The sequence below is a fragment of the Carassius gibelio genome, chromosome A13, assembly GCF_023724105.1.
Source record: "Carassius gibelio isolate Cgi1373 ecotype wild population from Czech Republic chromosome A13, carGib1.2-hapl.c, whole genome shotgun sequence".
Lineage (NCBI taxonomy): Eukaryota > Metazoa > Chordata > Actinopteri > Cypriniformes > Cyprinidae > Carassius > Carassius gibelio.
In genome coordinates, this window is record NC_068383.1 from 21,086,460 (window position 1) to 21,103,439 (window position 16,980).

The 16,980-nt window shown below is 38.5% G+C and overlaps 1 protein-coding gene across 6 annotated transcripts in view; it reads right to left on the minus strand.

The window, feature by feature from the left end:
* Positions 1–932: 932 nt before the first annotated feature.
* LOC128026476 (echinoderm microtubule-associated protein-like 4) overlaps positions 933–16,980 on the minus strand; it is a 74,732-nt gene continuing 58,684 nt past the window's right edge. For all 6 annotated transcript variants that reach the window (XM_052613661.1, XM_052613659.1, XM_052613660.1 and 3 more), the window contains 12 exons: positions 16,627–16,761; positions 15,719–15,854; positions 13,367–13,518; positions 11,754–11,879; positions 11,500–11,631; positions 10,146–10,213; positions 9,942–10,030; positions 9,759–9,856; positions 8,386–8,473; positions 8,066–8,164; positions 6,740–6,870; positions 933–5,670 (listed from right to left, as the gene is read on the minus strand). In XM_052613661.1, the coding sequence (XP_052469621.1) occupies positions 5,182–5,670; positions 6,740–6,870; positions 8,066–8,164; positions 8,386–8,473; positions 9,759–9,856; positions 9,942–10,030; positions 10,146–10,213; positions 11,500–11,631; positions 11,754–11,879; positions 13,367–13,518; positions 15,719–15,854; positions 16,627–16,761 (1,743 nt within the window). In that variant the 3' untranslated portion in view covers positions 933–5,181. The remainder of the gene's footprint in view (positions 5,671–6,739; positions 6,871–8,065; positions 8,165–8,385; positions 8,474–9,758; positions 9,857–9,941; positions 10,031–10,145; positions 10,214–11,499; positions 11,632–11,753; positions 11,880–13,366; positions 13,519–15,718; positions 15,855–16,626; positions 16,762–16,980) is intronic.

The window sequence follows — 16,980 nt, forward strand, 5'->3', positions numbered from 1 at the left end:
CCAATGCAATTTTATATTATGACAGTATTGACTTCAAATAAAAATAAGTAATTTCCAATAAGCAGTTTTGTGCTCTCATGTTGCCCAAGGTTTTGCAGACAGCACATTACACACATACACCAAACTTTGGCCTGGTCAGTTTATTTATTTATTTGCACAGCAGAGAACGGACAGTTTTGCTGAGTCAAGAAGCGTCTCTCTCAATGAGGTGCTCTGTAGGTTTCATCACAACATAACCTCGTTCTCTAACACCAACAGAAGAAACCAATAAAGAACATAAACAACATTCAAGGCCTGCAGTTTTTTCTTGTTTACAGATCCAAACTTCAGTGTTTACAGATGTACCAGGCCTGAGGGGTCAAGGTTTGCTGGGCATGACTCCATTAGCCCCTGCTGGTAGATATCGCTAGTTCATGACCACACCATCTGCCAGCAAAAACGAAACTTTCTTCACTGACAAGTCATTCAGAATTAGCGGTGTACAGTATACTCACAAAAGTTACTTGGAAGCAACATATTGCTAATATCGACCAAGTGTTGAATTTTATGAGGCGAGAAAGGAATTGATAATTTAAAGATTTACACTTCGTTTGTTTCTTCATCCAAATATATTTGGAGAAAATTAGCATTACATCTGTGAATATTTCTCTCCTCATTCAGATGAAACTACTATTTTGTTCCAATAAAGAAAAACTAACTCTATATCTTCAAATGGCTCAGGGTAAAGGCATTTTCATCAAATTAATCAAGTTTTGGCCGAACTATTCCTATAAAGAGATAAAGTAAGTAGTATTCAGCTGGCCATGTGTGTAGACGTCACTTTAAAGATGTTTGCCACTATCAGTACTATTCATTCAGGTGTTCACTATAGAGAACAAATAAGAATTGTATATTCAGAAATGACTCCAGGCTTCTCCAAGAGAAAACACAACTGTTTTTAAAAATGTTTCTTTATTTTCTAAATTCTTCAGTATTTTCTGCCCATTGGCAGGAATGCATAAGAGACAGATTGGCTCAAACTTTGTCACAAAAAAAAAAAAAAAAAAAAACTTTGCAAAATTTTCAGATTTTTTTAACATCATTGAATCATTTTTAGATCATCACTGTGGTTTTAATAACTGTCATTCTGTTTATCAAAAAAGCTTAGCTTTATCTCCGCACCTTTATTCGATGAAGATATACTGTAGTCAGATGCCCTGAAAACAGCAAAGCATTTGGAAGTCCAGAGTTGTTCTCAAGCCCAACATTTCCTCCAAATATAGATACAATCTCCATCTGGAGTTTTCCATTCCCCCTTTCTCTCCCTGTGTGTGCTTTGGAAATTAGCTCTTAGATATTAGCGGATATAAAATCACAAAACAGCAGTCTCCTCAATGATGAACACCAATACATTTATATCAATGGCTTCTGAACACTTTCACTCGTGTTTTTGAAGACTCTCAAAATACCCAAACCATTAACCATCACTACTACCAACACACTCACCATTCTTTTCAATATCAAAATACAAAGGCAAATAATCTGTGACATTCAAGAAACAGTTCTGTAAGCAACGCTTCATTAGGCTAACAGGTTTCAGATAAACAAGTATGTTCTTGGAAGTTACAGGTCTATAGAAAAAACACTGGAGTCTTCAAACTGAGAAATATCCAGGTGGAGAAAACACAGCCACAGTGCAACAAATCCTAAAATTGAACTCATGCCACAAGGCCACGATACCTGCATCTGGAGGAGAACAGTCCTCCAGCTTTTTCGTGGATGAAGACAAACACGGAATCATAGCCCTTTCAGAGAACCTACCAACCCACAAAAGTTATATACATACAGGTACACCAATATATACACAATAAAGCCAGCCCTGAATGCAACAATAAAGGTCTGTGAGAGATCAACATCCTCGTTTGCAACTTGTGTAAAGCTTCTGAGAGTTGCCCTTTTGATATCAATGGTGTCCTGAAGTTTTAAGAGGCCAGATGTTCAGGAGAGCCTATATAATGGCCTTATAAAAATGTCTTATGTAATATATGCAATATACCCTACTTGCATTTACCTGACACTGACATCTAATGCTAGGACATTCATACATTTTTAAGTGTGGCTTAAATTTCCCACTGTATAGGACAAGAAAATCTAACTAAAATCCTAACCTAGGCAATCTCAGTGAAAACCTTCTAGCTTGCTTAAAAAATAAAAACAGGAAAAGCCCATAGAGCATTCATAAAAAGTTATAAAAAGGAAACTGCAGACCAGCTGAGAAGCATTCAACTTATCACCATCTACAGCGCACCATTGCATAAAAACACCAACACCACGAGAACAATCAGGTATCATTCCATCTATCTACAGTATCTAAACATTGCTAAAGCCACAAAGTCCACTACTACATCCATTCTATGCACTTAAAAATCAACTAAAACAACTGGATCAGACATATGAATTTGAGGCAGTTGGGTAAAATACTTAGCATCTGAAAGCTGATGTGTATTGTGTTATACACATTACAGGAGATTGTCATTCTTTCACAATCAAAAATTCAAACCCAAGTTGCTGTAAATGTGTATTTGAACCAGACTTTTCAATTCCATGCATCAATACAGCATTACATCCTTAAACCTGAGCATGTAAACCATGCTTTTTCAAGCCTCCGTGCACAGAGACTGCACATACAATGTGTTTTAATACTCTGCAATGCTTTAAAGTCTAGAGGTTGCCTCCAAAGCTGGTTTGAGATCTGTATTTCTTTTTTTCTGGTGTAATATTGATGATTTAGGTTCACATTCATCAAGGAGAACTGGAGGGAATCTCTCTCAGCAGCTGTGCTCTTTTGTTTCTCTGATATTGATTCAAAGAAAAGATTCGCTTCAACTCGATATCGGCACTTCCGAATGCTGTTTCATCTTCTTTTTCATCCATATCTTCATGCATTGTTGAGGGACACATACAAAGGCTTGGGAGAGCATCCTCTTACAGAAAACTACTGTGGCAGTACAATGGTATCATATGGTAATACCAAATTATATTTCAATGCTTTTGCATTCTCTTGTGTTCTCTCACAAATCTTTTGTGATGGAGATAATATAAGATGGGAAGAAAAGCTATATGTTAGTGCTTTTTAAGAGCAAACACAAAGTTTCTCAGGGGGATGCAGTAGTTTTGGAAGAAAACGCAATTGTTTTGTGAATGAATGCAAACTTTCTCGGGAGAACACAATACTTTTACAGAAGAATACAAATGTCTCACAAGACAATGCAGAGTTTCTCAGGGGAACACAACAGTTTTGCGAGAAAACGCAATTGTTTTGTGAATGAGTGCAACATTTCTCAGGGGAATGCACTACTTTTGCAAGTAATTGCTACATTTCTCAGAGGAACGCAATACATATCATGAGAATGCAAAAGCATTGAATTAAATTGCGCAAATTACCTAAATTAGCCATATATGGTACAAATAATACCGTGGTATAATATTGGCACTTTCTGGTACGGTTTTTGTAAGTGTTACAAAAAGGAGTGGGGAAAAACATTTCATCCTTTGACTTTCTTTCTCTTTTGGACTCCTGAGAAGAGTGCTCCTGAGAAATGTGAGAGAGAGAGGGGGAGGGCGATCACCCTTCAGCGGAATGAAAGAAGGGGAACCTGTGTGCACATAAACACTCACGCATGCACATTTAAGACTCGTTTAATCTATCGCTTCTCTCATATGATAAAAAACAAGAACATCTCAGTCCAATGAACAAAAATGACAAGAAAAACAGTCCCAAAATGAAACCTAAAAACAATTCAGTCTCAGTGAGAAGAGAGTCATTTGGATGCAAGGTTAAAATGGATGGTATGAGTACAGAGGAGGTTCTCCAGTCCAACAGATGAAACTGAGGGAGATGTGAGGCTCATACGGCATCTTTAGACAGGTGGATTTTTATAAAAAAGCTTGGCTATCACCATGCAGACCCCATTTTTAGACAGGTCAGGCTTGTGTGTGAGTGTGTGTTACTCTTGTTTGTGCTGAATGAAGTGCTTTGCTGTTTATGGCTATTATTCTGTAAAGTGGCGATAATTGTGCCGAGTTGAAATTCAAGGTGTCCGTGACAATGGTGACCGGCAGAAGCAGCTTGAATTATTGAGGTCCTTGAGTACAACCAATGAGCTAGCAGCACCTGCCTGGCATTACCAGATATATACGTGCTGCAGTTTTGGCTCCGGGACAGATGCTATGCAAGCATGCAAATCAGCTTTACATGCAGCCCTCCACCAATATTCACAGAGAGCGAGAGGTTTACTCATTTAAAAGGGATAGTTTACCCAAAAAATGAACATCATTTACTCAACTTCATGTTGCTCCAAATCTATATGACTTGTCTTTTGCAAAACAGATAAAAAGATATTTTGAAGAATGAAAGTCAAAGTGGTCCAATGTTGATTTGGACCCAACTGATTTCCATTGTATGGACAAAAAAGATCGAAAGATCCTCGAAACATCTTGGAAAGATCCGAGAAAGAGCTTTGAAAGATTTTCGACAGATCTTAGAAAGATCCTTGAAACATTTACGAAACATCTATGTGTCAAACAAAAGAAAGACAGTCATACAGGTTTGGAACAAATAGGATGAGTAAATAAATACCGAAAGTTCATTGGGGTGAGGAAAGTGAGGAGAAGTTTGGTAATTCAACTTAATTCATCTTTAGTTAGTGATGTATATGCCAAACGCCAATAAATTGAAAGCATGTGTCCATTTTATGTTGTACTTTTCAATTTAACTGCTTACATGAACGTGCACTTTGTATCTAAAACTGGTAAATAATTTGTTTTCTTTTCTTTTTTTTAATGTATCACAGTTATTGATGTGTCTATGCAAGAGTGTATTAGTGTTTGTGTGGTAGTGTGTCTGTGTGTGTGTGTGTGTGTGTGTGTGTGTGTGTGTGTCAGTGTAAACTTGTAGGTGTGCTAAATCTTTCCAAAGGTTTTTAACTACACATTCCAAAACTCCAACCATCCAACCCAAACCAATGCCTCTACAACCACATCTACTGAATGTCAAACAAACTAAGACACAAAATGAAAATAAATTCTTGAAAGGATAAAAACCGAGGAGACCCTGCTTTTGTAATCCGACAGGGAGGCTCCAGTGACATGCTGGTGCCTTTGGGCGGGCTATTAAGCAGGCGAGAGAAGGGTCGGACTGCCTTATAAGGGCGGGTTAAAGGTCGTGCCCTCATCACTGGGTGTGGCTGTATCGTCGCTAGGCTCTAGGCTGTCCTTGGGGCTCAGGGTGCTGTCGGATGTGGGCGTTGCCTCATCCGAAGGGGGCGGGGTTTCAGGGGAGCCGTCCTGCTGTCCATTAGGAGTAACCGTGTTCAGTGGTTCGGTGGGAGTGGGAGGGGGAGTGTTGGGTTGGGTGCTGATGGGTAGCGAGGCTGGCACCGGCATGGGCTCAGTAGGTGTGTGGGGAACACTGGGTACCGACGCCAGGGTGCTAGGTGTGGAGTTGTGCAGCAGGGAATCGCCCAGGCCCAGGCTGGAGTCGCTGTGCACCAAGGGTGAGGTTTTCTCCACCAGACGCCACTGCATGATGCTCATGTCCTTGCCGCCTGTCGAAATCAGGTGACTGTCACTGTGCATGAAGCTCACGTTTGTCACGTGACTGCTGTGGGCGCTGTACTTATGGCTTGGGGCCTGCAATTAAAAAATTTAATTAGTGATATTTCAGTTAAAGAAATGCATTGATTTTTACGAAGCTCGTCGTTCTGAAAAGTGAGGTGAGCTCTAATTGGCCAGCTATCCATTGCGTTGTGATTGGCCGAATAACCTCATGAGTGTGAAGGACATGTAACACCCCTTAACATATTGTGATGCATGTCCCAGCATTACGAAACAAAAACAATAAAACCCATTACAAATGAGCCATTTATTGCATCCAGTGGGGACGTAATTACTTATTATAATGACTTAGTGTATTTTTATGCGTTGCATCATGTCGCGTAAACAAAAAACAATGTCTGCATTTGTGATCCAAGAAAGGACAAACCACAAGTGCTACTCTACACTGCTCAAAACTCACGTTTGAATCATCAGTGGCAGATCCTGTACATATGTAAACGTACTTACAGATTGTGAGTGTGAACAGCTGGCATTGTAATCTACTCTGCCAAGATCAGGGAACAGTCCATAAAATGCATTGCACACACACAAATATTTGTTTTGAACTGTTTTCAACTGATTTCTAGTTGTGTTTTGGAAGGCCAAACAAAGCATTTTTGCGTTCGCAATGAAACACAGCATCTCCACGACATGGCCGCACTGGAAGCAACAACACTACAGCGAGAATCAAAGTTACGTCTTCTTTCTTTTCGTGAACATTTGGGCGGTGTTATGCAAATCTTCCCACACAGTGACGCACACGTGAGGGCATGCTTGAACGAGAAATTTTTGAAGGGCCTGGATGACTCTTTACTTTTAAATAGAATATCTCTTTGGGTTCGAGACTTTAGTCTTTGAAACTTTAGAAATTTTATCGATTCACAAACAGCTTTTGAGAAAGAGAAAGGGAAACTTGAAATCGCATCTTATGACCCCTTTAAAACAAACTGAAACAAAACCAATTAATCATGAATTAAACTGACTTACTATTTCACACACTTAGGTCTGCCTTCAGATATTTAACCATCAACAAATACACATCATGTTCTAAAATGTAAAAGTAAAGATCCTCTTTTAAATATGACAGCAAGGTGATGTGACAGACCTTCGGTCTTGAGCAGGGGTACTGGAAAAGGTGCACTTTACAGAAGTCATCAGCCAGAGCGATCACCTTCCTGTTGTGAGAACGCACAAGGGCATTGATATCCGTCCCATCTGAACCTTCCGGCCAAACACCTGTTACACAGCAAACAAACACAGAGACAAATCAATGTACAGCAATGGGGAGTAAACAGCTAGAAGCAACACTACAGACGTAATTTCCACATTCATCAGCAGCTTGTCAGTATCTCAGGCTGTAGCTTTTCCAAAAACAAGTCATGTTTCCCCAATGTGAAGTGTAGAGTCACATAAAATGCATGTATACTGTATTTTGGTATCATTTTGGAGTCAGTTTGGTAAATCAGAACATTATTTATATTACAGGTATTTATTTATTTTTTACATAATGAAGATGTTTCATACAAAAAGTAATCGCTCTTCTGTCAATATCATTTCTATTAAAATCCAGCTTAAACTGGTAGCAAGGAGTAAGAAACCTAAAATCCTAACTGTAACAACGGAAGGTATTTTAGACCTCATCACTATAATAAAATCTATGATCATGAATGGATTAGCAGCCTACAAAAAGATTACCAGCAGGAGGCAGAAGAACACCAGGTACAAGAATCTCTCTCTCTCTCTCTCTCTCTCTCTCTCTCTCTCTCACACACACACACACACCCTCTTCAGCATTACAGACCTGCACACACTATGCTGACAGATAAAGTGATAAAGTGAGTCTGTGTGGGCTGAACTACTTTTGGTTTTTGCAATCACCCTGTTCAGACATGAAGTCACTCAGAATGTGAGCGAAATTAGAAAGACAGACTATAATTGTGCATACAAAGACTGAAAATAAGTGAGATGAAAAATGCTGCAAAGGGAGAACAGATGACTGACAATCAGACTATAAATAAAGGTGATGCGCAAAATGTGTCCCCAGAAATTAGCTAAATATGATAAAGCATTATTTTGCAAAAACCAGATACTAAATATAGATAGTAGATATAGAAGTAAGGTATGTCCCCTCATTTAGACGGCCAAGCAAATGTGTGTTGGTGTGTGTGTGTGAGGAAGAGTATGACTAAACTAAACCACTGACAGGAAATGAGTGTGAATAGACCAAAGAGTTCAAATACCAGCCACACATTCATATAAAAAAAAAAAAAAATACCATCGAGGCACGCACACATACTCATAATATATAAAGAAAGCCAATTTTCAGTCATAAGTTTGCAACAGATCCTTAGAAGGTGGAAAGATTTCAGCAGTGGGTAACAAACCCCTACTGGCAACAATACCCACAATGCATGACTCTGCAGATACTGACCAAAGACTTGGAATCCTAGCACGCAGGTATATGTGGCCCAGTCGATGTCCTTGCACTCAGAACGGTTAGGAATCAACTTACAACCGTTTGGAATGTCCCCTGTGGAAGAGGGAAAACAACTTGTCAGGAAAATCTGGAATATGGTGCAGAATGGAAGTTTCAACAGATTTCGGTCCAAAAAATGTGCAAACGCAAACCACAAGCTGAATCAATGATGATGTTTTCAACCAACCCAATGAGACAAAAATCAAATATGATTGGAGATGAATGTTTTTCAGAGGAACCGAGCCAGAGAGAGCTCGTTGCGGTGGTCCACTTACAGTAAAGGATTTCGTAGTCCCCTGAGTTGGACATGATGAACTTGTTGTCGGGGGACCAGTCAAGATGTGTAATGTAGCTGGAATGTCCCTAAGGACGGAGATTAAAAGATTAGACAATGAAAAAAGAGAAAGAAAACAGTTCTGTAACAGCATTTTCAATAATCAGAATTGAACTGCAATGGATCAACTGAACACAAATGTAGAAATTGTGTGGAATATCATGACTTTTACAGTGATTCATATGGTTTAGTTCCAAAAAGCACTAAAAACGTACATGTAACATAGCACATGTAAAGTATTTCACAATAATTATCTAATGTGTATTATTTGATCATGTATTTCAAGCTACTATATCTTAATTGTAATAAATTGTAATTTCACAAAGTCCTGCTAACTGCAATCAATATGCATTAAAGAAATGTTCTGATACTTTATGATACATTTATGTTGTCCTTTCTAAAACTTGAATATCCATGTTCATTGTATGGAAAACAGTTGATTGGACTTTCTGCAAAATATCTAATTTTTTTCTTCATGATGGTAAATCTTACAGGTTTAAAACAACATATAATGACAATTGAATTTATCTGCACACAGAGTCCCCAGTAGACTTGCACTCGTCTCTCTATTTCCCGCTTTTAACACAGATTGACGTGCTTTTTGTTTCCACTATCCTAGATCCTGAAAATCTTTTCTATGGCTGTCGAAAGAGGTCAGTAGAAGCCAAACTGACCTCAACAGTATCCGGACACTTTTGCACATTTAAGTCACATTTAAAAGTGTATGAATCTCTTATGAATTGCTTAGATAAACTATTAAACCATGTCATCTGCACTCGAACGCTGTTGGAGCTTTCTCAGAACTAACTATTTTCAAGTACTTTTAATAAGCTGATGTTTTGCTGATTTGTAGTTTTTGTGATATTTTCTTGAAAATGTATTCACTATTATTGCTGTGACCGAGCACAGATGTTAATGACATTAAACTTCTCAACTGATGAAAAACTGCACAGAAAAATACAAAACAAAAAAAGCAAGAAAACGTGAAGAATCAGACGAACAGTGGTGTGATTCAGAGTGTGTTGATGGAGTACAGTCTAGCGAAACGAGACCCAGGTCAGACATGGGCAAACGGTCACGCACAGTAAAGTTTTATTCTCCACTCTGCCCTGATCCCTTGAATCCAGCAGAAAAGGGAATAGTGAAAATAAACAATGCTACAGCCATAATACAATTATATGAATTGTAAAATAAATCTTTATTCATGGCTTCATGACAAATACATTTAAAATGCATGTTGCAAACTCTTGCAACCTTTAAAAAACCTTCTTTTTTTTATTCTAGAACACAGTCACTTAAATGCCAGATACTCACAGTGCATTTCCCGTATCTGCTGTACTTGCGTCCCTTATCCGACACCGTGTAGAGGTAAATGAAGTTATCATGTGATCCCACTGCCAGCAGGGTGCCATCTGAGGACAGACAGAGAGACGTTTGTCTGTCTGCTCAACACAGAAATGCAAGAAGAAAGAAAACAAACAGCACACTCCTGCTCACCGACAGAGTAGCGCAGTAATGACAGCTGCTCATTGCCGTCTGTGTGAATGGCCACCAGGTCTCGGGTCTCTGCGTCCAGAGCATACCACCTGAGACGCAAACAAAACAATGTCTGAACCAGCCATCCAACCATTTTTATGCTAAATGTGTTATTTAAATGTGATAGTTATTCATGTAAACTTGATATAGAGATGATGCACTTACTTCCCTGAGTGAGTACCAATAGCAACAACCGAACCGCTAGGATGGAAATCTGCGCAGTGCCCGTGCTCCTAAAAACACACAAACACCATCAATATTGTCACGCTCATAGTACGGGACCCTTTGAGATGTGTTCAAAGAGCAGATGTTATTAAAATCGTAATGCCGAAATTAAAGATGCTTTTAAACATTTACATACACTAAAAGTTGCAATGCATTAAAATAATTCGATTTATATATAATTAGAATGAATAATTTTTAGAATTGTAAGTGTTTTTTAAGACTCGAATGCAACTCAAATTCACACTTTTTATGAGCAATGCATCTGCATGACATTTCCAGTTTTTCATGACGAGAATTTCCATGTTTAAAAAAAAAAAAACATACAGTATCCTGGTTTTCAAAGACAGAAAAAAAGCAAGCAAGAAAGAAATTATAACTTTAATACATTTTCCACTATATTCTACTGTATTACTACATTTTATGTCCTTCTTTGAAATGTCGAGGCCCTTCAGTGGGTCCCGGCCACCTGGTTGAGAACCACTGCTCTAAATGTGTGGATGAGGTGACAAAAAAGAAAACAAAACCTGATATACAAACTAAATACTGTTTTACTGCATCAATTCAAATGTAAACCGCCTACAGTTAAGATGACAAGGGGTATTTAGTGGTTATTCGGGGTAACTTTCAGTCTTTGATGCAGCTGACCATAATCTTAGCTCAGAGACAAGACTGTCCAAAAACAATACCAGCTCTTACATTAAGTGCTCCCATGGAAAGAAAGAAAACAAAAATCTGTATTTACCAAACTGTGCAAGCCGACTTTTTACTGATGTCTTAATAAAAGGGTTTTTCGGGAACCACTAAAGTCAGAGCATGTGTCATAATGCTTGCAAACAAACTGCCAAAGCACATCTGCATATTCTGCTTTGTTTTCTGAGATGCATATTACATTTTCAGTATGTATGACATCTGGATAAAGAGAAAGTTTCCACAAACAAGTGTAATTTATTTGGTGTTTTCAGAAGAACAAAACACTGGGCCTTAATTTAACCGGTCTAAACTTTGTTTACAAAATATGACAGAAAATGCAGATATTGTATCATTTATGCCAGTAACCAGTGCAATAAACTCTAAAGTATAGAAGATTACTGCAGCACTGGATGGTTTTGACTGTTAAAAAAAGGTCATCTATATCATAACCCTTGAGGCTGATGAGCTATATTACCTTGAGAAAAGGCAGCATATTGTGTCTATTATTAATATTATTATTATTAACATATGTTATATTTGACAGGCCACCGACCGTCAGTGCATGTGTACTGTATGTAAATGTGTGTTTGTAGGAGTGTCTTACGTCCAGCAGTCTGGTCCACTCCAGTGTGTGGTCCACTGAGCTCCACAGACACACCTGTCTGTCCTGAGCACAGGTGAGGAACAAGTCTTTGAACGGGTGGGCGGCCAGACCCCACAGCTCATCCGTGTGTCCCTAGAAATAGCAACCCCCATCAGACTTACTCCACAACTACGACTGCAGGTACAAGCTGGTATTTTTTAAGATATAAGGCTGTACATTAAATGCACACAGTGTGACTTAAAGATCTGGTTTACCTGCACTTCCACCTGGAATCCGTCGTTGAAGGTGCCTCTCAGAATGAAGTTGCGTGAGGTGCCCACCAGAAACTGCTCCCCCTTGCCCTCGGCTACTGCACGAATAGTGCCATACTGATCTGGGACCTGAAGAAAAGCAAACAGACATTATAGATACTCTATTTTATCTTATGTTCTTATAAGAGCTTGTTATGTTTCTCTTATTATATCCTTTGATTTACTGGTAACACTGTATGTTAAGGTGATATAGTTACACATACTAGTCTAACAGTAAATTATGCATAATTACAACTAATTCTAAACCAAACCCTAAAGTAAGTTTATGTAGTTATTTAATATTAATAGAGAGGACCAGGCCTGGGCTTTATTTTGTGTTTTGGTTTTGTTTGTGTGCGGCAGTCGTCCGTGAGGGGCTGTCGCGCTTTTTTGTGTTTATTTTATCATTAAAGTTTTGATATAAATGTCCGCCGGTTCCCGTCTCCTTCTTCCCGTACTAAGAACTGTGTTACAGCAATTGTATACACACAGAATACATAAAAAAATGTACGCAAAGCGACTACTTCCATATTTCAAATAACTTGTGAAAATAAAATGTTGAAATATGGGCGAAATTATGTTTCATCGTCATTCGGTGCAGCAGATACTTTAATGCAAAATTGAAACAACATACTTATTCTGACCTGTACATCTAAATACAGTATATATGGAAGATTATTATATTTTAAATAGGCAAAACCTAAGTTGAGTCTTTTAATGCCATTTAATGATTCTTGTTCTATATATGACTGACAAAATTATTTGGAATATTAACTATTGTTACAAAGAATGACATTTAAGTGATTTTTGATAGTCATCATTATTTTTTCAGAATTTATAATATATATATATATACATACACAATATACAGGACACATTCTAATGTAAGGAAAAAAAATAAATAAAGAAAAAGTAAAGCTACCATATTTTCCGGACTATAAGTCGCATTTTAGTATAAGTCGCATCAGTCCAAAAATATGTCATGATGAGGAAAAAAACATATATAAGTCGCACTGGACTATAAGTCGCATTTATTTAGAGAACCAAGAACCAAGAGAAAACATTACCGTCTCCAGCCGCGAGAGGGCGCTATGCTGTTCAGTGTAGACTACAGGAGCAATGAGCAGCATAGAGCGCCCTCTCGTGGCTGTAGATGGTAATGTTTTCTCTTAGTTCATTTCTCTAGGTTCATGTCAAATTAATTTTGATAAATAAGTCGCACCTAACTATAAGTCGCAGGACCAGCCAGACTATGAAAAAAAAGTGTGACTTATAGTCTGGAAAATACAGTATATTAAACTTTTATTGTTTTGATGCTTGACAACCCCTTTTCATCTTTGACCCAAATTCACTGTAACACTGTCTCCAAAGTGTAACTTATCTATATTTATCAGAATCATACATACTACTGTTCAAAAAATTTTTTTTAATGATCAGTCTGTATAAGGCTTCCTTCAAAAACATTAACAAAAAGGTTTCATTATTCCAAACTGTTGACTGGTATGGTATGTCAGATATGTATCTCTTTAAAGACATGCATGTGTGCGTGTGAGCTTCAGCTCAGCTTGGTCTCGTACCTCGATGTCTCTCTCTGGATTGAGGTCGTGGTCCCACAGGATGATCTTGTGGTCTTTGCCGCCCCCTGTGAGCAGAGTGCCGTTCCTCATCTGACACAGAGTGAAGACGCTGCCGTCGTGAGCCTTGATCTGCCGCGTGATCTGAAACGCTCCTGTGGGGACAGGATGGGTTAGTAACACAGATGGAGACCCACTCGTGCACAATTTCTGGGAATAGAACACCACAAATATCTCTGCTGGCCAATGCGGTTTTAAGTGCCAGACTGTTTTGCTATTGGGGATGTGATAGGGCTTTTAGAAAGAGGAGCTCATAGATATGCTTGCCAGTGAGGCCGGGAGAACGTGTGTGTGTGTGTGTGTGTGTGTGAGATGTTGCATTCTGGAAATTCCAGTAGATTATCACTCCTCCCTGTAATAATACTGATGGCTCAGCTTTCTACATAAAGAGCCAAACCAAGAGAAATGTAGACCCCTGGAGTGCTGAACCGGCCCTGTCAATACACACAACTCCACACACACGCTCACTTATCTGAAACCGAGTGTGATTCTGAACAGACTGACATTACACACTGTATCACACCTACACTACCACATTTGTACAGTTACATGTTATCTGCAAGCATACAGACAGAGAGACAGGAAATCAGCTAGACGAGGACAGATCAGCGCATGACATATGAAAAATGACTTAAGAGGCAAAAGAAGAAATGAATTTCAGCAGCCGATGCAACACATGTGCTGTAAGGCTTCATAACAGGAGGATGTAACACGGCTCAAGCAGAAACTCATTTTCATAAAGTGTGTGCTTGTCTGTCTGCTGTTTTTGCAGGATGACAAACTCATTTAGCATAATACTAATCCACAAAACCTACAAGAACAGTCTATGCAAGTTGAATTTGAAGTGCCATTTCTCTGAACAAGTCAAAATGTAAATCATAACACAACACGTTTTCTTTTGTAGATTGCGGTGGAGCAACAGTTGGAGGAGAATGAGGTAAAGTAAGCTGACAACAACAATTTTGATCAGAAAATACAGCAAAAACTACTATTAAATATTATTACAATTTAAAATAACCGTTTTCTAATTGAATATTTTTTTTAAATGTAATGTATTTCAGTGATGCAAAGCTGGATTACTGAAAGAAGAAATCATTCTCATATGCAGATTTGCTGCTCAAGAAAAAAAAAAAAAATCTGGTTATTATCAAGGTGCAAAAAATATTTTTGTGGAAACTGTTTCTTTCAGGATTCTTTGACAAATAAGACACATTTTGTAACATTTTAAATGTCTTGTGGTCACTTTTGATTGATTTAATGCATCGGTAGACGGTCATGTGCTCATGTATTAATTTATGTAGAAGTTTGAGATGAGCTACATGCAGACTACTGTGGAACCAGGAAAGAGTTTGAGTTTTGAAAGTTGCTAAAAGCAGTAGTAGTAGATGCTGTCCTTTAGGGGGCGCTATGTCACCGAGCTGTAAGATTGAGGGGTAAATAAAGAAGTGATAAATGAGCAGGAGCTGGCAGTGTTTCAGCCTGTGCTGCAGCCATTCCAGTTCCACAACATGCCAGTGAAAACCATTACAACTCCAGGATCAGCACAGAGAAAACAATCTGTCAACCTGTGCACACAGACACTAGCATGCGTGCAGCTTCAGTCACATATCACCAGCTGTCGACTTCCAATGAAAGCCTTCTTCCATTGAAGCTACTCTCTGTCACGGGTTTCTAGAAGTTTCTCCTTTCCTGAAATGACTGTTGGCCTCATTAGCATAACTCTCAACTGATGGACATTATAGAACTTATAGAAACAAAATACAACATTAAGGTATACCTCCATGCGCCAGGGTACTAACATTTCTGATGGGGGACACATGGGAATGAATAAAGTGTAATAAATTCCTCTTTTTAACTGAATGTATTTTACTACTGAAGTGAAAAACTGTAGAATGGCAATCATAAACTGAGCTTTTCATGTCATTTTCACATGAGAACTGAACAAAGATTTCCTATAGCAGTGTTGTCAGAGAGGTAAATCCTACAGCCTTTCCTGACCTGTTACTGTTAATATGGCATGTGTCTTTTGGTAGAACAGAATGTGGTTATGCATTGACCCTACATGCACCTGGCCTCATTCTACTTCCTTTATTTTCTTTTATGGTGAGCAGGAACTTCTCTTGTCTGTTTGGTTTGAGAGCGTGCAGCACAGCCGGATCAGACTGCGTTTGGAGGAGGATACCATCACTTGCCACCACAGTATTTTTTGTAAGGAAATGCAGGTGATGGAAAATGTTAATATGAAGGCCGGAGGAGTTAATAATGTGGATGTGTGTGTGAGAGACGAGTGTCTACCTTTGGGCCCTTTCCCTGGTGCAGGTTCAGCGGTGCTGCGGGTCCATATCAGCATGATTCCTCCCGAGTCTCCGGTTAGGATGTCTCCATTATTAAGGAAGGCCAAACACTGCACAAATTTGGGCTTCTCGTATTTCTGTGACAGACAGAAAAACAAAAGTAACTCTATGTACTAAGTACTAGTCTTTGCTTTGTATATCAAGCTGACTGCAGCATTAGTCTTTCATTTTTTTTTTTTTTTTCGTCTGGGAAATGTTGCTTGACTAAAATTTAGCTTGATATATTTTTTTCCTTTTCACTCCATTTCATACAAAGCTCAATATTTATTGCATTTTCTCTGACTGAAATAGTGATTTTTTTTTTCTCCCAGTCAGTAAAAATCTATTTATAATATTCATGTTATGTTTTTCACATTGCTATTCATTAAATAATCACAAATTTATGAAACATTATATAAGAAAACCGTCATTAAGACAATTTTAACTTCAAACTGTTGCCTAAAATACAAATCTTCTAGCTTTAATATTGCTTTCATAATGTGAGAGGACAACAAGGGATGGATTTTTCACTTGACGAAGCGTTATTATGGATTATGGATTATGCATTCATATTTTAGACAGAATTGACGTGTAAGGTTAAAATGCTTTAATCATGGGTTTATTTCTTAAAAACAGGCTTTTTTTCACGAGCTGTTAACTGATAGACCAGAATCAGATTTCTTATGGATTATTGTGATGTTTTTATCAGCTGTTTGGACTCTCATTCTGACGGCACCCATTCACTGCAGAGGATCCATTGGTGAACAAGTGATGTAGATACGCTATCTACATAGCATGCATTTCTTCAACATCTTGGGTGAACTACCCCTTTCAAATCCCCATGAGGAATATACGTTTGTGTGTCCTTACGCCAAAGATGCCTTGTTTGCGGGCGAGTGAGGGACCGTTCCAGGTCCAGAAGAAGATATGGGATTTCCCACAAGTGACAATGGTGTTGGCGTCAGTCGGGTGAAACTCCACCGCTAAGACCACTTCATTGGTTGTCTAATAAAACAGCACACTCGCAAAATCATTATATGTGGAACAAAGAGATGAGAGGAGGCAACAGAGGAATGTGCAGCAAAAAGGTACAGACATCGCAAAACATAAAAAGACAAGAAGGAAGACAGCAATCTGAAACTAGATGAAATGGACTGAGAAGAATGGAGTAGAAGGAAATGAGATAAGGGCTAAGAAATCTAAAGGAAAGGAATGGAGGAAGGG